At 42.5% G+C, this 21,752-nt stretch overlaps 2 protein-coding genes across 5 annotated transcripts in view; both read left to right on the top strand.

The window, feature by feature from the left end:
* The window catches only part of MAPK14 (mitogen-activated protein kinase 14), a 28,159-nt gene extending 25,277 nt beyond the window's left edge, over positions 1 to 2,882 (top strand). For all 3 annotated transcript variants that reach the window (XM_013946706.2, XM_013946694.2, XM_013946687.2), the window contains one exon: positions 446 to 2,882. In XM_013946706.2, coding sequence (XP_013802160.1) covers positions 446 to 513 — 68 coding nt within the window. In that variant the 3' untranslated portion in view covers positions 514 to 2,882. The remainder of the gene's footprint in view (positions 1 to 445) is intronic.
* MAPK13 (mitogen-activated protein kinase 13) lies at positions 2,394 to 18,720 on the top strand. Of its 2 annotated transcripts, none has more exons than XM_067310735.1 (13): positions 2,394 to 2,479; positions 4,723 to 5,773; positions 10,291 to 10,420; positions 10,801 to 10,859; positions 11,976 to 12,084; positions 13,280 to 13,309; positions 13,745 to 13,792; positions 14,754 to 14,868; positions 15,229 to 15,300; positions 15,872 to 15,951; positions 16,480 to 16,558; positions 17,878 to 18,054; positions 18,416 to 18,720. In XM_067310735.1, the coding sequence occupies exons 2-13, from the start codon at positions 5,655 to 5,657 to the stop codon at positions 18,493 to 18,495; spliced, it is 1,098 nt and encodes a 365-aa protein (XP_067166836.1). In that variant the 5' UTR covers positions 2,394 to 2,479; positions 4,723 to 5,654; the 3' UTR covers positions 18,496 to 18,720. The 2 variants fall into 2 exon arrangements, with proteins under 2 accessions (XP_067166836.1, XP_067166837.1); XM_067310736.1 differs by lacking the exon at positions 2,394 to 2,479 and adding an exon at positions 3,777 to 4,326.
* The last annotated feature ends 3,032 nt before the right edge of the window (positions 18,721 to 21,752 follow it).

Raw genomic sequence — 21,752 nt, 5'->3', positions numbered from 1 at the left:
TGATTCTCTTGTGGCACATGCTATAAGTTACAGTTCAACTAATCCTTGGGAGTTAGAGGTACAAAAGAAGCTGATGAAAATGTTGTAGGCATCCTGTTCGTTCTAAGGTCCTTATACTGAGTGAATCTTTCACACGGTTTGTATGTAATTATCATAATCCATGGTAACTAATTATTATTATTAGCATCCAAACATGTAGGTAACACAGTTGCTCATATCTTTATAGTTGTTTCAAACTTATTCACATGTCTTCATGGCTCTGGAAGTATCTTTTATTACGTATGTTAGTCTCTGAGGTGGTATATCCATTTTTTTCCTTCTAAATTAAAGCATGTTTTTCTTTTTGAAATATTGCTAGGAAGAACCTTTAAGGTTATTGCAGGTTTTCTCACATGAGGTATATCTTTAATACAGTCTTAAGTTTTTGTCAATCCTTTCCCACCAGGCTTGACTTATGATGAAGTAATCAGCTTTGTGCCACCACCGCTTGACCAAGAGGAGATGGAGTCCTGAGAAACCGCTCTCTCCTGTTTGTCCCACTTCACTGTGAGGGGAAGGCCTTTTCATAGGGACTCTCCAAGTATTCAAGTGCCTCGTCACAACAATATTCTCCTTGGTGGAGGGGTTTTGTGTGTGTTGAACTGGGGAGGGTGGGGGGAGGGAAGAAAGTTGAATCTATGTAAACATGCTGCATGCTCTCTTGTATTCTGTGTACAGCCTGGGACAAGCCTCTGAAGACCTATTCTGACTGCTCTTTACTCCTTCCAGAGTGACAGTGGTCAATCAGTTTGCACCACTGCTGGGGCAAGGCAGGGAAGGTGACATTTAAGTTTGGTCACGATCGTTGCCATTTTATCAGTTCTACAGTTAAGTAACCTCACAGTAATGAAAATTGGTTTTTGGTCTTAGTAGTCCTCCATTTTCTTCAGGACTGAAGGTGGGCTTGAGGTATGCCCTTGTTCCATGCCAGGTGGCTGATTTACATCCAGATTTTCCTGGTACAGTGTACAGCAGAATGTACAGGCCTTCTAAATGACTGTCTTGGAACACGAGCAGGTTTTGATAGAAATTGTAAATATGTTTGTGCCTTAAACTAATGGGGAAAGAGGGGAAAGGAAGTCTGGAGTGGAAATCTGACCCTGCTGTTTTCAGGGTGAAGGCTCACAGATAGCCAGGCATGAACACTATGTAATCAGAAAATGACCTTCCAAGTGTCTCTCCCTGGATTGGGTATTCCTGTATTTCTCCCTCTTTCCCTCCTTTCATTCTGAGGCTTCCCAGCATTAGTTCCCAGGAAAGAGAGGCTGGAGAAGTTCTTGCTAGCCACATGTTTGTGTATTTTGTTCCTTAAGAGGTGGGGTGTTTTTGCATGTCATAGCTGTATGTGCATGTAGAGCTACTTGGTTCTTGTTTTTACTTTTTGGGGATGGCACTGGGGCAGTTAAATCATCAGTGAGCTATTTTACTGAGTACCTCAGCCAGTGCCACGAAATCATAGCATCCTCCCTCTTGTGCTGCAGCGCAGTGTGAAATACCTGCCATTCTGAAGGCTCTGATGGGAAAAGGATAAAATATACAACATATAAACATGCACCTTTTTCTTTGTTCTGGTCTTACGGTTTCAGAGAAAGAGAGATTGGGGTGGAAGTCTTTTGTGAGATCAAGTGTAAAAAATGTTCTTCAAAGAAACAATTGGCATCTTGTGCTGGAATTTAAGTTATTTCCTGAAAATAATTTTTTTAGAAATGTTGGAATCCAAAGCAAAGAAATCAGCAGGCATAAAACCACAATCTCTCTTTCACTGTCTAAATCGCTGAATACATATATATACATATATATATATGTATATATATAAAAGTAAAAATAGCATTTTACTAGAGATTCTTTTACCCTCTTGGACAAGAGCTGCTTGACTGCTTTTTAGCAGGTTGATCTCTGCCTGAGGAAATGGGAAAAGGGAGTATGTTTGAATACAATAATGGTTCAAATATTTTGTATTTTACAGGACTCTGAATGAATGAAATGCCCAGAGTTAGAGACTGGCAGGAGGGAGGTTTTTTCAGCATTTTTGTGTTAGAACTGTACCTGAGGAGCTCAGGAGCCCAATTTTAGGACTTGGGGAGGAGGCATTTTTTAGACATTCATCTGTTGCAGGCATCCTGTGTGGACAATGTACCTGTGTATGTGAGGAGAAAGGTTTTTGCAGTATTTTGTATCCTCGTTACTTATGGGACGGAGAGAAACTGTTTTTAGTGTTTTTACCCTGTGTTTGAAGAGGCAGCACAAAGGGATGGGACATGAATGATAAAGCCATTGATTCTTCCTAGGCTACTTTCCAGTGATCTCTTCAGGTCAAACGCTCTACAGAAGTTTGGGGTGAGATGGAGAGAGCAGTTATTTCATGCTCTGGATAGAACTCTCCCCAGACCAACAAAATCAAGACAGAAAACCTCCCCTTTCTGCTGGACCAGCAGTCCAGGTATTCAAATGAAAATGTAGATATTCTCTGTAAACCTACAGCAAGATTATTTTTATCAGCCATTTTATGTGTAGATGCTACAGTGTGATTTCATGCGGAAATATTGCTAAAGATTTTTAAAAATATAGACATTGTGCGTGTGTGTGTGTATGTGTGTGTATGTGCGTGTGTGTGAGTGGGAATGTTTCCTTCAAAGTCTGTACTCTAATGGGAGCCCATGTGGCATGCACTCCCTACCTTCAGTGCAATGCTGTTCAGCTGCCTGGAAACTGAACAGGAGGATGCACTTCAAAGAAGAGATCTGCTATATTGTTTCTATCCATGAATTTTGCTGTAATTGGTTATGCCAGATAAGATGTCACAATACCACTGGTTTAAAAATAAAACCTATTTTTCAGATTTACTGGGCTGATGGTACTTACAAACCTCTCGTGCTAAACCTTTTGTTTTAGCAAGGTATGAACCTCTCACTTGTGTCATACAGGAACTTGTGTATGATAGTGAGGGGGCAAGGTTGGTTAGCTCTTCACCTTTTTTATTGCTCTGTCTGCATACACTAGACTTCTATGCCCATGTTTCTCCAAGGTGAATTCTTTGACTGATACAAAACTAGCTTGTAGTCCAACCACGAGTATTGGAACCAGTAAAAGTATTTTTGTTCTCCATTTAGTCTAGGAAGGACTTTATTCAACACAGTAGACCAGAGTTCTGCTACTTGCCCAGACCTGGGTCTCTTCCCCAGTAGTGTAGGGTTTTTTTGGGTTTTTTTTGTTTGTTTTTTGTTTTTGTTTTTTGTTTTTTGCTCTTTAGAGATGAATTTTTCTCTTGCTCTTCAGCTGTCATCTAGTTGTTGGTGGAAAAGATACTTATGGGAGCAAGAGGTTCCTGTAAGAGCAATCTATCATGGCTGTCCATAATGGAGATTTTAAACTTCTGTTGTGTATCTGTGCCATTTGTTCAGAAAAACAATCAGAAGAATGACTGAATAAAGCTGCGTTCTTCAAACTCTCCAATAAAAGCCTCAATGTTTGAAGTTCCCAGGTATTGATAAAACAAGGAGACACATACTGATCCAAATTAGATAGCTGAAATCTACAATTTGTACGCTCACCTGTCACAAAGCTGTACAGCAGTTGATTTGAATACTTAGGAAGATCTTTTTTTCTTTTTCTTGACTACTTTCTGCTTGTTTTTACCTTTGCTCACTATGGTACAAATCAAGAGGGGAGAAAAAATATTAAGCAAGACATGTCATTCATTGTTTTCTGGGGGGAAAAAACCCAAACCAAAAAACCCAAGGTACAATTCCTGAATGTGCTCAGTTGTAATATCCTGCTCAGCAAAAAACATTAAATTGGTGAGAATCAAATTGGAAAATAATAAACTACAACTACAAAATGAAATGATTACGTCAAAATACCTCAAGGTTTCCTATTTGATTTTAAATCAGTCACTTGATTTAATTCATCTTATTACAGCCAAGAATGTCCTAGATGTTTATAACTTCTTAATTGTGCACTGGTTAACTGTGTGTGTGTGTGCACAGATAGTTGAGCAAGAGATGTGTGTTAAGCAAACATACAACTCATTTGTAATTTTATGTACCAGTAGTTTTTGCTGTAATACCTCTTGCTCACAGGTATATTTATAGAACCAAACCAATCTTTTGTTTAATTCCTTACTGCAGTGTTGCTGTAGCCAGGGTAGGGTTTGTGTACATCTGTATGCACATGCAAATTTAAAATTCTAACAGCACCTTATCCCTAATTTGTATTTTACATAAAACAGCAGACCTTACCATTGCTGTTTCAAGAACAGTATATGTTGCAGCGGTCACCTACACCCAGGTAAAACGAATCTTCTATGGAAAATGGTGCTATCAGTTTTCAAGAATTTCTACTTATCAGCTTTCTGGGCTCTAATATTGCTATATAGACATGCTAAAGGCAGGGACACCTTTAAGGATTACAGTTAGTAAGCTAGTAGGGGATATAAGCAGAAATGAGGGCTGGGGGTGTAGAGCAAAGCTGGTCTAGCTTGTTAGGACACAACTTAGTCACTTCCTTTGGAAAATATGTAGGATGCACCTTCAGAGCACCACCTCATTCTTGTAAAGCCAGAACAAATATTGAAGCATTCTCTGCTTACCGGGAATAGGCCTTCTCATACAGGCCGTCTGGGTTTACTGGTCTGGTGTGGTATCGGTAGACAGAGCAGTAAATTTGTCTTTTGTGCTGTCCAAGAACACCTGAGAAGGGGTTAGACCTGCTGCAGGAAATGGAACTGGAACAATTTTAACAAGACCCAGCAAAGCCTTGGGCACGCGCAGTCCTCAGGATGGTCCCATCTCACAGCAGCTCTGGAACCTGCAGTCACCTGACGACAGCGGAGAGCCTCAGCCTGCTTTCGCTGCATCTACTCTGCTGGGAAACCAGGCCAGGAGCTTAGGAGAAAATCACCATCATTTCCTTCCTCTTCTGTGGATTATCACAGCGATCAGACCAACACCCAAAACTCCTGGTGTCCTTCATCGTGAGCCTGGAACAGTCCTCCATCTGCTGGAGAGAAGAATGTCCCTTCTTGTCTGATGAGGTGCTGTGGTTTGTCATCTGCTTCAAACGTGACCCCAGATTCCCCAGCTCAACAGGTCCTTACTCATCCACTTGTTCAGAGCAGTGATTTCATGAGACCCCCTCCTAGCCCCACGAAGGCATTTCTTGGTGTGCGCTGGCAGCCTGGTTGCTCTCCCTGCCACTCCTGGAAGAAGCAGAAGTGGCGAGATCAGCGGCCGGGGTTTGTAAGTCGCTGAGGGGTTCCTGGCCAGGGGCTGCCTCTCTGCTGTTCCTGCGGAGAGCTTGCCGTGGTGCACGTGAGCTGGAGCTGTGCCTGCACTGGGGCTTGCTGCTCCCAGCTCCTATAGGAGAGTCCAGAAGTACCTGTGCAAGGTTGAGGCGTGTCTCACTGGAAACCTGATGCCTCATCTCAGCCAATGTGGAGGCGGAGGGAGGAGGGCCAAGAGACATGTCCCTTCACGCTCACAACAGCTGAAAACGGAGAAGGAAACTAGTTAGAGCATTTTTTACCTGCACAGAAGGCCTTGGTGTCCTTGTCTCCCCCAGAAGTCCAGCTGTATTTCAGTACTCTGGGGGGGAGTCACTCCTGCACCCGCCAGGCGATGAGCATCGCAAGGAGAAGAGGCTTTTGTAGACAGGAAGTGAACAAAACCGTCTGGGAGCTGCCCAGGAGATACACGTCCATCCACCCCGTGGGGTCCGGGGCCTACGGCTCGGTGTGGTGAGTGAGGGTCCTGCCCGCCTCGGGGCAGGTGGGAACAAGGGGCAGGCTGGGGGTGTTTAAAGTATCGCTCTGGGGGGGAAACAAGGAGGTGCTTCTTAGCACCCCTCCATTATGAAAGATATTTGCATGTGTGATGAAGGTGGTTTGTCTCCTGCCTACTTCAGTTGCCCTGGTGTGAGTAGTGACATGCTGTGGTTTAGAGACTCGGTTGCTTGAAGAAATCGGCGTTTCCTCCTATGGTTACTCTGGGTGGGCAGAGAGGGAAGAGTCTCGTCTCGTACCCGAGCTCACCTGTGCAGGCTTCCTGTTCCTCTTAGCTGGCACCCGGACAGGCAGATCTTGCGGAACGGTTTGATGGGACAGGAGATGGGCAGCGTTGCCAGGTGCAACAAAACTAGCTTGTGATATTACCTTGACTTTGGGAGCCACGGTGCCTTCAAGCCCGCCTTAGTCTCTAGCCTATGTAAAGGAAGGAATTTTGTCAGTCTGGCAGCAAGGGAAATAAACCTCAAATATTTGAAAACCGTTTGTAAATACTGGCAGAGTTGGGTACTGGAACAAAGCACCAAACCTCTAGAGACAGCGATGGTTAAGGCATGTTCTTCACAGCATGCTTTCAGTAACAGGTTAGACAAACGTTAGTTGCTGCTAGTCCAAGGCAGCTGATGTCAGACTATCTAGAGAAAGAAGCTGGTTAATATGACTTCTTGTTACTGCTTCCAGCTTGAATTCATAAAATAGATACAATTTATTTTAAACCAGGATCAAGTAAAAGATTGGAACTTCCTGCCAGGCTGATGATGATCCTCCACCTCCAAGAGAGCAGTGTGAAGCTGCTGTTAGTTGAATAGCTGAGCAAGGGTGCCTGTAATGCAAGCAAACACAAAAAGTCAGATCTTGCTTAGTTACACTGCTGTAAATCTGGGAGGACTCTGCTGACTTTTAGAAAGGTTAAATGTGAAGCAGCCCATTGATAGCATCTGAACTTAGTGCTTGCTTCATAATGTGACAGGCAGAGCAAAAGAGGGGGGTCCCCTTTTCTAGGAGTTCTGCAAAGTATCTGTTTGTCACTGCAGGAATACCGAGACCCTACGGCCTAAGTTCTGGGTTTGTCCCCTGGCTGCCTTTGTCACACAAAGAGGCAGTGAATGTTTTCTTTTTCTACTTTGGTTTTAATGTGCAAGGTGCATTTCTGAGACACTTAAGTGAGTCCAGCAAAACCAGGAAAGACTAAACTTGATACTTTTGATATTTGTACTGTTTTCTGTTTTTTATTAAAAAAAAAAGTAAAATCAAATAGAAAGGCTTAAAAAAAAAAGAAAAAGGGAATGAATGAGAGAACAAAAACATGAAGAAAAATCCTTTCAAATTTTCCTTCCCCACCAGGAAAAAAAAACAACAGCAAAACAAATCTTTTACTGGTCCCTTTGAATGTCTCAGCTGCTCTGGAGAATCTCGGGGCAGGATGGGTGTGCGCTAAACTAGACCCAGAGTACTGAATGGCATTAATTTGGCACGGACAACGCGTGCTGGACCGAGCAGGTTTGGTGCCAATTCCTGTGCAAAGAACAAGTGGAAGTGTGTGGAGTTAGGATTTGCTGTCCTCTGCTGGGAATTGGTGGGAAGCTTCTTTCTATGGCAGCATTATAGTCAAGCTGTCTGCTTTTACAGGTTCTTGAGTGGTCTAGAATAGCTGAGCAACTGATTCAGGAAAAATAGGAAAGACATGTTTCTTCCCTCATTAATTCTTCTGAAATCTGTAGCAATTTGGCTTTCAGCTGAATGTAACTCTGCAAAGAGTCTTCTAACTTAGCAAGTGTTGGTCTTGCCAACCTCTATCAGCAGAGCCAGGAACAGTGACTCTGTCCCTTGGCTTCCAGCATAGCTGTCAGTACAGCATGCTTGAGCTCCTGGGGTCCCATGCTCTGCAGTAAGAGCTTCAGTTGCACTCCAGGCCACCTCTGCAGGCCTGCGAAGTGCTTGCGTGACCTTGTCTTGAGGTTGGCCTTGGTGTCATCCTGAACTTCCAGCTATTCATTAAACCTATGCTGGGAAGAACATTGTGGGATCTCCCCAGCTGTGTCAGCTGAATTAGCTCTTAGCTATGCCTTCTGGCAAGGGTGAAAGTAATGCTGTTTATGCTGGGCAGACTGAAGCTACATCCCCCAAAGCCTCCTGTGTTGACAAGCTGTTGAATGGTGGGGTTAGATATTTGCCCTGTAGGTCAGAAACTAGAAAGGGAGGAAAAAACACATGCTCTCAGAATAGGAAAGCTGGCTTGGGTACTGCAGCAGTCCGCAGAAGCTGTTTGACTGTGGTCCAAGTCATTTCCCCTTGTTTCCCTTGCTCCTCAGGGAGCTTCTACACTGTGCTGCCCCTTCTGTTGACACCTGCTGGAGTCCTACTGAAACTGAGATAAATTTTCACTTTCCTCATAAGATATACTCTTATGTCATCTCTTCAGCACTGGCGCTGTCTTGTGTAGCTATTTCAGCACTTCCTTTGCTTTTTCCAGCTGAATGCTTTGGCTACATCACTTGTACTGAAGCTGTCAAAGGATACATCTGCTCTCATCACACTCAACTTAGAGCAGCTAGAAGGGACCTTAGTGGCCAAAACCAGAGAGATTATCTGACAGTATCGGAGATGATGTGTCTGCTCACTAGATGAGAGCTGTTGATAGGCCAGGCTGCTGGAAAACACACCACAGCTGATTACTTGTGGCTAACAATTAAAGCAAGCTGTTTAACAGACTTCCAAGATTTGCAGCAAGGAACTGATAACCTCTTTTCATTATTAACCCAAATGGAAAGCCACGCTGAGCAAGATATCCCAGCCTACCCTACTTCGAGTCTGCCCTAAACCCGGTGAAATGCACCATTTAACTCCAGGCATGCTGTGTTATTATAGACTGGTATTTTCCTGTTTATTCCATTTATGAAGACTTTGCCCTTGCATCTGAGTGACGGCTTTGGAGATCACTGTAACATTGCCTCTGCCTTGCAGCCTTATGTTACCTGCCCCTCCCAGGCTCAGAGAGTCCTGAGGAAGGAGCTGTGGCAGTGTGGGACAGCAGTGGGGGCTAATCCTGCATCTCTTCAGAGAAGGAAGCAAAAGGAATGTGTCTGTGTGAGGCTGAAGCTGCCTGTGGAGGAAGCGTGCAAAGTGCTAACGCTAACATTCACATGGGCTTGGTTGCACTGTACAGCTAAAAGCCATGGAAATAAATGTGCCAGTTTGTTGCCCTTTAGTTTCCCTGTGAGATGAGAGAAGAATTTATAAAGCAGTGGGAACTGCTCTGGAAACCCAGAGTGAGGTTTGGCTTGGAAAGCCCTTCCTTCATCCGTTTGCTTCTTGAAGGGGTCAGGGAAGGGCTGAGGCAGCAATACGTTAGAGGGTGCATGGAGACTCCCCTTCATAGCCCTGAAAACCAAAAAGATGTAAGATGGAGACAATGCTGCCTTACAAGTGATTCTTGAGAGAGCATTAGTAATATTAATAAATACTTTGACCTTAAAAAATGCCTCAAGGTATCAGATATTACTCTCCCTCTCTCTGACAGGACAGTACCAAAAGCCACACAGTGCTTCCCACATTCTGACCACTTTGCAAATACTAACTCACAGATTTTAAATCTGCATGCAATTATTATGACCTTTAGAGTAACCTTGTTTTAACACAGTCAGTTTAGCATCGTTGTCTCAAAATTACAAGACTGTGAGACTCATAAAATACTAGTATTTTACTTTAAGTCAGAGGAGGGCTAGGAACAGAAAGCTGAAGGTTCCTGGTTCCAGTTCTGAAATTTAAACAGAGAACCCATCTCTCTCAGCCTTGTCTCCAGCTAAGGCTGTTGTGCTCTGTTTTCATTAGCTTTATGAAAGAATCTCACTGTCAGGCTGGGAACTGTTTTTATACAGAAGAACTTAGAGCATCAAAGATTCTGGGTTCTGAAGGAATTAAATCCAGTAGTTTATGTTTTCAGAGTGTGACATCTAATGTCTTTGCTCCAGAAGACTGTGAAGAAGGCTGACCCACCTTAAAAGACAGCAGCCTCCAGGCAGATGGCAAAGCAGAAATTGCTGTATTCCCTTATCTTTGTGAGTTAAGGCAGGAGAAGGCATATGGAGCAGAATTATAGCTAATCTTGACCTTTAACCATTTGTGTTTCCCTCTTCTCACTGCTCTGTTAGCTCCAGCTTATTTCTGCAGATTAAAGCAAGTGTTAAAGGGAATGAAGACTAGCCACTAATAATTTATTTGGCATCCTGTCTAGTCCTCCAAAGAGCATGGGCTGTGACCTGCTGACCCAAGTCACACAGCAGACCTGTGTGTCCAGAATGCCGCTATATTTCTCTGCCAGCACAGAAGGATCAAGGGGCCTTTCTTTGCTGCTCCTCTGTGAAGTCCAGAATTGACTCTTCTCTAGGAGGGAACTTGTTTTAGTATTGTGGTAAAGTATTGTTAAAACATATGGCCAAAGTCACAACTGGTTTGTATTTGTCTGCTTGCAGTTCAGCCATAGACAAGAAGACAGGTGAAAAAGTGGCCATCAAGAAGCTGTGCCGCCCATTCCAGTCAGAGACCTTTGCCAAGAGAGCGTACAGAGAGCTCATGCTGTTGAAGCATATGCAACATGAGAATGTAAGTACTTATTTCTCTCCATTCCACTGAAGCAGGGGGAACTTTCTTGCTGCCTGGGAGCAAGTCCTTCCTGGCAGCAGCACCTTTATTTTAACTGAGAGGTCCCTGCGTTGAGCACATGCATGTAGTCTTGGGGTTTGTAACTGCTGCCTGCCTAGTGCACCCAGTTGGCACCGGCCTTGAACAGATGTGTGTAATGGGTGCTGCCATGTATTAGTAAGAGGAAAAGTAGCTGCACGTCATCGTGAGGAATTCTCAGATTCCTCAGATAGCCTTCTAAATGGTCACACGTGCATGTGCTGATGGAGAGCTGTTACATGAGTCCTCCTTACACAGCAAATGCTTTCCAGGTTTAAGTTTGGACTTCTTTTATCCATCAGGTCATTGGGCTGCTTGATGTCTTCACGTCTGCCCCTTCTTACCATGGATTCCAGGACTTGTAAGTTTGGGGGTTGCTGTGTGTTCACTCTATCTAGATTTCATCATTAACCAAGACATTTTCAGATTTGGTATCTGAATAATATATTATTTTGAGGTGTGGTTCTACAGGCTGATTTGGAAAGGGGCCATGCTAAAGCCAGACATCCCCAAATAACAAGGGGAATCAAAAGCAAAGGTCAGTTCCAGCGGCTAAAACACCCAGAATACATAAACGGATCACACATGCCATGTCCACAGCTGGCAGAACACATCGTGTATGTACCAACATATATAACTAGGAGGCACTACATTTCATGGGTATGTCACATGTAGCATGATACATACTACATGTATGGCAATGTGACTGCTGAACTAAGAGGCTGTAGTCAGAATGGGAGCAGTATCATTTATCAGGCCATAGAACAATTAAACTGAGAGGATTTTAAAGATCTGATTTATTTTTTACCTTAATTCTGGCTGTTCTTTTTTTGGCATTTCTCTCAGTTTTGATGGTCAAGTTGGACCAGTTGGTTTTACTTCACAATCCTTGGGTACTAATAGCATATGCCTGGGTTTGGCTTTCAGCTGATGGCTGCATATTTAGCAATCCACACGTAAAGTGTTTGATGATTCTCAGAGCGGTTCCCACTGGAGGACTGGCAACTAATTAGCAGTCTCAGCAGGCAGGCCAATGACTGAATAGAGCTAGACATTGTCTTCTGAGGCAGGGTTGAAGAGTATTACAGGGATAAATTTGGGACCCAATGCAGCAGTTTTGCAAGACTCTTTAAAGCTGCGCAAGATGTTTTAGCTACCAGATGGTGTAAGACAGTCTGGAATTGAACATCAGTTGAGGTCTAAAGTAAACTAATTCAGGACCATCAAAGTTTGGGAAATCCTTGTTCATGTTTGATGTCAGGTACCTAATTTGAGGGGAGGAGAAAGCAATTTTGAGAGCACATAGAAATCCCAGCATCACTGCAGGCCACCTTAGTTAGCCAGGAACATAGTTACAGCAGCCAGTCTTAGTTGCAGTAAGTTATGCAGTTGCAGGAGCAAAACAAGTGAGAACAAGGCTAGCCTGGTTCCTTATGTTTTTCTTCTAGACTCAGTGCCTTGTCTTACTGCCTTTTAGCTACCTGGTGATGCCATACATGCGGACAGATTTACAAAAGATCATGGGACATGAATTCAGTGATGAAAAGATCCGGTACCTGGTCTACCAAATGCTGAAAGGGCTGAAGGTAGGTGGGTCTGGAGACACTACAAGGCTTGGGTACCAAGAGATGTAGTGACTCACCCTATCTCCTCCGGGAGTAGATCTTGTTCTGTATCGCCTCTGGGCTGACCACAACAAATAACCTTTTGAACATCACACAGGAGGATTTGTATTTTTAATGGCATCCCCTGATAACAGATATTTGTTATTGAACTACTCTTGATCTAGCACGTATCAACAAAGTGAGTGCTCTTTCACATTAGTCGATCAGCTGCTGAAATAATCCAGCAGTCATAGACCTTGTGACGTTTTTCTGTGACAGCAGTTGGGTCGCTGTTTGACTTGCCAAAACTCCTAGCAAAACTGTATGTAGAAAGTAAGAGGCTTTTAGCAAATGGAGCTTCTGTTAAATTCTTCATTCAGTCTCTTAGCAGAGAAGACAGAGGGAATAATTTTCTATCCAGTACAATGAGCAAGGAATATGCTGCTTTTTTAACTGGCATTGGGGGAACAGAAAACAATCACTCCAAACCCTGAAATGTAGAGATAATGTCTTAATACTCCCCTCTCTAATACCCTTCAGCTAAAGTCAAAACAGTGGTTTAAAGGCATTAATGAGTTCACCTTAATAACACCTTTCTCCAGATCACCATTATCTTGACTTCAAATAAAGGGGGGAAAGAATATACAAAAGGTTTAACTGGTGCAATAAAAGCCATGTAGTTAGTCTTTGAAACTCTAACCTTACCCCCAATTTTGTGTTTTAACAAAGAGACAGAATTTTTCATATGGTTTAATACACAGAACAACAAAATGTTCGTATCATTTACTGACCATGTTCCTATCTGTAATTCTGATTTCTTTATTTGATAAATTTTAAGCTATCAAAATGTTCACTCCTCTAAGGAACTAGTGTTCCATACCTGCTCTTCTGTTCCATGCCTCTTTAGGCTGGCAGTATAATTGCAAATACTGTCAGAAATTCAGTGCAGAGATTTCAGATTGCTGGCTAGGTTGTTTTCTGTTAGCAGACATTGTTTCTCCTTTGTGACTGTAACCTCTACTGTGGAGTTATGCACTGAGGGCCAGGGCCTTGCAGAAGATTCCAGAGATTGTGTTTTCAGCAAATTCTTGTTGGTAGCTCTCTTTTCTCTGATTTTTTGGAGAAAAGAAAGACCTGTCTGCTGGTGATCATATTGTGACTCCTCTTTTTATTTCAGTACATTCATTCTGCTGGAATCGTTCACAGGGTAAGTTCATGTGCACTATTACTCTAATTCTGTCTATTGGAGAGAAACACAGCTCAGTCTTAAAAATAACAAACTCCTAAACATCATTTCACTAATAGTCTTATCTTTTCCTAGTTCTCGCTAGAGTTCTCCCTCTTTTTCCCTCCTACACCTTATACTTGTTTGGATCTGCTCCGTTACCTGAGCAGTATTTTAAGGAAATGATGTATTTTCTGACAAACTGATATTTTTAAAATGAAAACTGTTTCAGAACAAATAAAATCGTTTCCATAATCTAGAGCTGTATAGTATGCCAGGCATGTTGTCTTTGCGGTATTGATAGTGGATTCAGGATGCTGCGGTACACCGTCAAAGGCAAGCTGAGATTTGACTAAGTCTCATGTTGATGAGCTCCCGGTCATAATGTCCTTATTATTCTGATCTTGTCTGTTTTAGGACCTGAAGCCAGGCAATCTGGCTGTGAATGAAGACTGTCAACTAAAGGTAGGTGAAAAAGCACCACTTTGCAGCTTGTAGCATGTAGCGTATCAGATTGCTGCTGAACTGCTTTGTGAGCAGGAATCCTGGCATTCAGGCATCGTCATGTTTCCTCTTGTGTTCTGAGACTTGATTCAAGGTATTTCATTACACGCTGGTTGAAGTCAGTGGGAAATACCCACCTGCTTATGTAACCTGCTGAATCAGGGCCCAAGGCTTGGAATGAACATCCTGTCACTGTAATTCCTGCTCTACTGAAGTTCATAATGACTTCCTAAATAAATTCAATACTGCTGAGCAATACTTGCATTAGACGAATGATCCCTGAAGGATAACTGAATTCAACCACAGTTACCCTTTGGCTTTCTTTGACTAGGACTAGAAACAGGATAGTTGTGATTCTAAACAAAGTTGTTTTCAGCATTGCTCTAAAGAGATTGCTTACAGCTGTGTGTCATGATGGTCTAGCATACATTCTGTAACATATGTTACAGGGAGCGACTCTATTGCCTGTAAAGGTTGGGTCATACTATGTTCATCTCCAGTATTGAGGGAAAGGTCATTCCCTGTCAGCTGCAGGGTGTTTTTATAGGATATGGTGAGTTGTGTTGGCCTGGAAGCATGCCTTGGCCTCCAGGTTACAGAAGAACTCAATTAAAAAAAACCCCTTAGAGTTGAAACTTAAGTTTCAAGAAAGGAAGTGCCACTCCAGGAAGCACACAACACAGAGCCCTTTCCTCAGGGTCTTCACACAACAACTGGTTTTGCAGCCTGCTTGCAATTTACAGTGGAATTAAGCCAAACCTGTTAGTTCTTTGAACCGTCCTGTGGGTGGCTCTGGTATAGGAAGAACTTCGTTATTATCTGATTGGATCCGTTTCATTTCCTCATAGAATTAGATTCTCACTTGCCTGTAGGATTTCTCTTTCCTGCCCTTCCTTCTCCCTTTTCCTTTGGTGAATTGCAGATTTTAGACTTCGGCTTGGCAAGACACGCAGATGCTGAAATGACAGGCTATGTGGTTACACGCTGGTACAGAGCACCAGAAGTCATTCTCAACTGGATGCATTACAACCAGACAGGTGAGTCGCATTGCTTCAGCTGTGTGACTGACTGTCTGGTGACAAGCCAAAAGATCCCCCTGTCATGCCTGGGTCAAATCTCATGTAATCCTCCAGATGTTTTTGTTCTTTATCATCAATGTCTCTCCTAGAGCAGAGCTGGGCTGACACAGTCCCAGCTGGACAACTCCCAAAGGTAGCGCTTGTGGGAAGAGATGAAGGCAATGATTGTAGTGGCATAGAAAGAACAGCGGAGGGTGGAAAATGAGAGTGAAATTGAAATCAGTGCCTTCTGCAGACTGAAAAAGCAGGAGACAGCCCCAGCAATCATTTCTTCCTTCAAACTTGTGTCATTCTTTTTTTCTCTTTCTCCCTGAACAGTGGATATCTGGTCTATTGGCTGTATCATGGCAGAAATGCTGACTGGGAAAACGCTCTTTAAAGGAAAAGACTGTATCCTTTCAAACTGGACCTGTTGCCTGGGGGGCAGTTAATTCTTGTCACATGTGAAAATGCTTTTGTGAATATGAAGCTACCAAGAGAAAGAGGTATAGGTCTGGTTTACTAAGAGGTAGTCACAGGGGACTAGTGGGGTCTTTTTGGTGAGGGAAACAGTGGAAGGGCCAAGCCACCCCTGGAAATACACCTCTGTGCTGGCTACATGCACCTTACATCAAGGATCTAACCTTGCATAGCCACAGCTTCATCCCCAAACCCTTGCATAGGGAGATCCCAAAACCTACGGGCATATACCCCGGCAGATTTGTGCCAGCAAAATTCTCTGTTGATGGAGTTGTGCCAGCAAAAGAATCCTTTTGTGGAAAGATTGAGTCTTGGGAAGAGAAGCTGTCCTGGAGTTTTTTGCCAGTATAGTGAGTCTCTGCTTGTGTGTCTCTGTGGGGTTTGTATCATAACCTACTCGTAGCTCTCAGAGGTCCTCAGGCCTTCCTGCACATAGTATTGAGCTGTTGGGTGGGATCTGGGGCTTGCTCCTAGATCGATAATCTTTAACACAGCATGCCAGACCTAGATCAACTGACTCAGATCCTGAAAGTAATGGGGTATCCAGGAGAAGATTTCGTGGAGAAGCTGGAAGACAAAGCGGTAAGGAAGCTCACTGTGACTATTATTCAGAGCCTTGCTGTCAGAGGCATGGTGGAGAGAAGTTGACTTTACAGTGTCTTTGAGATGAGAGGGATGTTGCTTTTAAATCAGTCATTTGAACAGGAGAGAGAATCTTTCCCTCCTGCCAAGGAAAACATTTCTCTTTATTAGTGGCACATCTGATGTATTTGACTTTAATGTTTAATGTATTGCTTTGAGAACAGGTGTGGATTGTAGGGACTGGAAGTTAGGACTCCTGGGTAAGGTGCCTCATGGCTCAGCAAAGCATCTCCCTCCTCTGTTCTTCAATCTGGCCATTTTCTAGATGGGAGTATTTCTGTATCTCAAAGAACTGATAAAAATAGTTCCTCACAAGCTGGTTGCTGAAGTGTGACATCTAGGATAATGTGCTGTTCTTTTCATTCTCCATTGCTCATCTAGCCCTAAACCAAAAGCTCTATTTTACAGCCCCCTTGCACTTGTCGACTTGCAGTAAATGTGTGTGCTGTGCTTTCCTATTTCTTTTAGGCTAAAAGTTATATCAAGTCCCTTCCAAAAATTCCCAAGAAGGATTTGTCTGTGCTTTTCCCCAAAGCCAATCCTCAGGGTAAGTCATCTTCAGTATTTCTCACACATTTTTACTGCTGGAAACAAGGTAGGCTGAACACCACAGCTGCAATTTTGTTTCTTTTTTCTCATCACTTCATGCTACTTCCTCCCTTGCAGATTATACCCCTGCAGCAGGCTAGCCCTCCCCAGGGCAAATGTGTGTAAGCTAAAAGCAAAATAATTCTTTATCTTGTAGGAGATAAAATAGCACTACAATAGCAATGTTCTGCCGTTCTTGGCCATTTCTCTTTTTATTATTATTATTTTAAAATGACATGGCCAGTGACATACAGTATTTTAGGAAAAGGTAAACTTTTGACTCTTGCATCAACCAGCCAGAAGAGAGCACGTGATGTATAGCAGGATGTCTAGGTTGCAGGGTGCAAATTATGGGACTAGGAAAGTCGCATGTAATCTTTTAACACTTTCAGCTCCGTTTGGTGTGAGTTAGGATGAATTTTGGCTAATACTGGTTTCCAGGCTTGTTGCTTGTAGCCAAGCAGGTGATATTGCCATTAATAGCATTCAAATGAACAAACCAGCCCTTCTTTTTCATTATTATTTCCCAGCCCTGAATCCGAGGCATCATAAGTTTTAGTAAAGAGCCAAAAAATTTCCACAGTCCATTCAAGTATTCTTTTTTTCTTGTGGGAAGAGTACAGTTTAGATCATAACTGTGTGTTAAACACCTGTACCTTTTGATATTTAACAGGCAATTGAAATGTGCAATTTTCAGGGTAAGAACTGATCTCCTACAAGTAGCTCTTTCCTTAGGTAGCTTACAGATGTGGGTGAGAAAAACACTTCTAAAAGCTGAGAGAAAGAAAGCTTTAAGCTGTTAAAAACAAGGGGGAAAAGGGCTGACAGACTGGTTGGTGTCTGAGTTTCCTGCCTTCCTGTTTACCAGGGGGGTATAGATTTCTTTATAGATTACTCATGTTAAGACCACTTTGAGTTACAAGGGTCAGAGTGAAAGCAAATGATTAAAACTGAAAATATCTATCTTGAAGTTACTGGCTTGCTGTTTGTGTTCTTGCAGCTCCATCCATGCAGCAAGGCCTATTCAAGATTAATGCGTTATTTCTGCCTGTTTTACACCTTAGTCAGAACTAGACTTCTGTTAGCTAAGAGCTACTTGAGGATGCTGTTTGGTGGATTTTGCATCCTGACTAATGGGAATTCCACGCTTTGGCCAGGTTGAGGCATCTGTTTCATTTTCATGTCCGGAATCACTAGTGCTATCACTTTGGGGATTCATGCACAGGATAGCTGTTCTCCATTTTACCTGCTTAGCAATATTCCTGTCTCCTCCTACAGCAGTGGACCTGCTTGACAAGATGTTGCAGCTAGACGTGGAAAAGCGCCTTACAGCCACGGAGGCTTTGGCCCACCCCTATTTTGATCAGTTTCGAGACGTTGAGGAGGAGACAGAAGCACAACAGGCCTATGATGATTCCCTGGAACATGAAAAGCTTTCAATAGATGAGTGGAGAAGTAAGAAGTTTATCTTCTTTGAAGTTCCCATCATCCTGTCCCTGGCTAGCATGGGACTTTCCTGCCTCTTTTTTCTGTTTCTTGTGCACACACTGAGTAAGGCTGGCTTTACTACTATTGCCTATTAGTGCCTCAGTGATAAACAGTGTACATCTCCCTTTCCTTGCTCTTGTCTTTATGCATTCACCTAAGATCTCTATGCTTTGTCTTTCTCTTCCTCCCAACTCATACCTGTTGTATCCTTTCAGCTGAATACTTCCTCTTAGCATATGTAATGATCAAAGTTTCATTTGTGTCCTCTGAAATCAAACGACAGTAATATGGTAGTGATATTCATGATTATTTTGTTCTGTTTTTCAAGAGCATATTTACAAGGAGATCTTGTCCTTCAGTCCAATTGCACGGAAGGACTCAAAGAGGCGAAGTGGAATGTCATTATAGCAACTGAAGCAGCTGTGACTGGAATTCATTTCTCATGCTGGATGACAGATGGGATTTGCACCACACTGCCTTGCTCTTAATCATCATTTGGCCTGTAGGACTTCCTTGTGTGTGAACATGAGGATGACACCATGCTGTGGGCATTGGACTTTGTTCTAACAGAGGGGCATGCAACCCAAACAGTTTTCAACACTAAAGATAAATATACTCTTGTTGAATTTCCAAATTGGAGAATTTTACTTGGTGTTTCTTTGTTTATATATTCATCCACTTGAGAGATCAGAGGTGTCATTGTTTCTTTCTTGTTACTCTTTCCAAGAACAAGTTTTTGTACATTAATTATGGACAAGGTGGGGAAAAAAGGCAAAACTGGGAAGTGTGTACCAAGCAAAATAATCCAAAATAGTGAAATTAAGCATAACAAGACTATCCAACCTAACTTAGATGCCATCCCCTTTCTCTTAGCAGACAAACTATATCCAGCACAGTGAGGTTGTTGTGATGACTTAGGCTCCCAGAACATCATCAGAATTTAATCCTTCTTGGAATCAGTCTACATTCGGAGAGGCTCTAAACTTCTGACCTGGCCACTTGCTATACACAAAACTCCCTACTGGGGTGCCTCCACTTATGGACAGCCATTAGCTCCTCTTTTTCGCTCTGCTTCTCCCATCCCTGGATTTTGATCAGTGTCGCCTTCTCCTTATTGCTGGCTGGGCAGTAACCTGGGAGTTCACATCCACTTTCATACATTTGTAGACTTCAAATCCCAAGGAGCTGGGTTATAATGCAGACAGTCCTGCTTGCCCTTACCAGGGCCTCTTCCTTTATCCTCAGCCTGGTTTCTCCAACGGTTCTTTCTCAGCTGTGCTTATCTCTCACCGAGTATCCTCTCCCTGGTTTTATCCCTGCCTGCCTGCTACAGGCTGCCTTTATCGCTCAGCAGGTCTGGTATTTTCTCACACAGTCCAGTGATGTGACCCCTTATATTCTCATTCCCTCCGCTTTGAGGGATCAGCTGAACTAGGGATCCTCTGCTTCTATCGCCTTAAAGGGCTGTTCATTCCTCAATATGAAGGGACATTTAAACTGAGCGTTTGGAAATATCTTAATAGTCAAATGCCAGCCTAGGGCTTTGCTCCCAAAGTAAGTAACAAAAAAATCATATATTGGAGAAAAAAGCATAAAAATATGTTGCACGAACAATCTAGCATAAGCAGGAAAAGGAACACGATAATTCAGCTTGGTCAGTGAGCACAGAAAATATCTTCAGGTATCTTAGTTTCTTGGTTTCTTGATAACTTCTAGTTATCAGATTAGCTCCTTCACTCAGTATCTTTATAAATAGCATCCATAAGATAATCTTAGTAAACAGAATATCTCACAAAAACTATGACAGTGTAGAAAACATCTTTTTGTGGCTAAGTTAAAATGTCACAGATTCCCTCTACTGCACTTTCTTTGTTAAGGTTTTGCATTTCTCATTTGTAAATGCAAATTTCAATTCATTCTTTTACTTTACCAAATAATTCTCAGTAGCCACATGAAATTGCCTTCTCTGAGTTACTCAGAGTCTCTCAGTGTGTGATTGAAGCAGGACTGTGCAGTGCTCCTGGCACTCAGCTGGAGAAGGCATGCTGGAAGGCAAGGTTTCAAATGCTGTTACGAATCACAAGCTTCTGGAGTCTCACCATGTAATTTTCTGTTCTCAGTACATTTTTCAGGTTGAGAAGAATGCAGTCGTGGGCCAAGGGCTCCAGCAGGGACCTTCTGACCTGCTGCGGATTTCCTAAGGGAAAGCCATCCCAGTGGGCGTGAACTAGTGAGGGACACGCATTCTGGTTACTGTGCAGTACCCATGTCCCTATCCAGCTGCATCCAGTCCTGCTCTAATACACCGTTTCTGTAGTAGATGTAGAGTTTCGTGTGGAAAAAAACAGCATAATAATCTTTATCCACTCCTGAATGTGAACAAGAATAATTTAGGACCATGTGAGAAAATGTTTATTCCAGAAAACTTGTCTGGATTTAGTTGGTTTGGAGAGGTGTTCAGACAGCATCATGATAAGAAGAGTATGATACATAAACAGTGGGAGGTTGTTTTATGAACTTAGCTACTGGTTACCGATTAACTAGTCAATCATCTGGATCCTCCCTCTTGGGAAAGTTTGTTCCATCTTTAGATTCTGTAATATGCTAAATGGTTTATTCAAATTTAAATGCGTGTTTTGGTCTTTAAAGTAATTTGATCTACTGAAGATATGTTAATGTATTCTGAAGCCTGCTTATGCTTGTGTGTATCACCTTCCAATGGATAGGTTTTATCTGAGCTTTTAGTTTGGATTAGGACATCCTAAGCCACCACTCAAGTACATAGATGTTTGTTATAAAAGTTTTTACCATTAGAACAGGAGAGAGATGGAAAAAAAATACGTAAATGGGATCTGAGAGTGACTGTGACATTATTACAGCTATGTATGTAGGTTCTTACCTTGGTGATTTAGATCTCATATAAGCATCTAAACACTTGTGCTTTAGCAACCAAGTGTAACCTATCCCCAAACGAGATACTTCAAGAAAGCAAATATAGGAGAGCAAGTTTTTGAAACTAGCTTGGAGTCACCTTACCTGTCAAAGTCTGGTATTTTTGTTATTTAAATCCCTTGCTTGCTGTGACAGCCCTCTTTCTGATATGACTGGATGATCTTGTAGACACTCTCATTAGTACTTTCGAAATACATCTCATATGTGTTTGCATGGCTTATTCTAAAGCAACGTAACTGCTCTGTCTTGACCACTGGTATCTGAGGTGATGTCATGATCCTGTGTCATTTGTGAGACTAGGAGATTTGACAGTGGTTTTTGAGAATTTTTCCCTTCCCTCCTCTGTGCTTGGAAGTCCTTATTGTTAATATGCTAAGCAGTTAATTGCCAGAGCTTCCGAAGTACAATAGGGTCTTTCGGGCTATTTATGCCCTCTCTGCAGTGCTACAGAACAGATTTTTCTCTTACAGTCCTTTATTTATTCCTGCTTGAAATATGAATGAGTAAGCTTCACCCCTCACAAAAAAAATCTTTAAATATGTATTAGGACTCCCCCCATCATGTCACATATTCCTTTAAACACCACTTTGGTTAATACTCACAGTCCTGGAAATGCTAATTATTAAACCAAAGTTTACAGAGGTACTTTACAACAACAACAACAAAAAGCCATCATTATCTGCTGGCTATATTCTGAGCAGGTTGCAAGTGCA

This window comes from Apteryx mantelli, chromosome 25 (assembly GCF_036417845.1).
Source record: "Apteryx mantelli isolate bAptMan1 chromosome 25, bAptMan1.hap1, whole genome shotgun sequence".
Taxonomy (NCBI): Eukaryota; Metazoa; Chordata; class Aves; order Apterygiformes; family Apterygidae; genus Apteryx; species Apteryx mantelli.
Note: the sequence above shows the minus strand (reverse complement) of the source record. Positions and strands in the feature narration are given on the sequence as shown.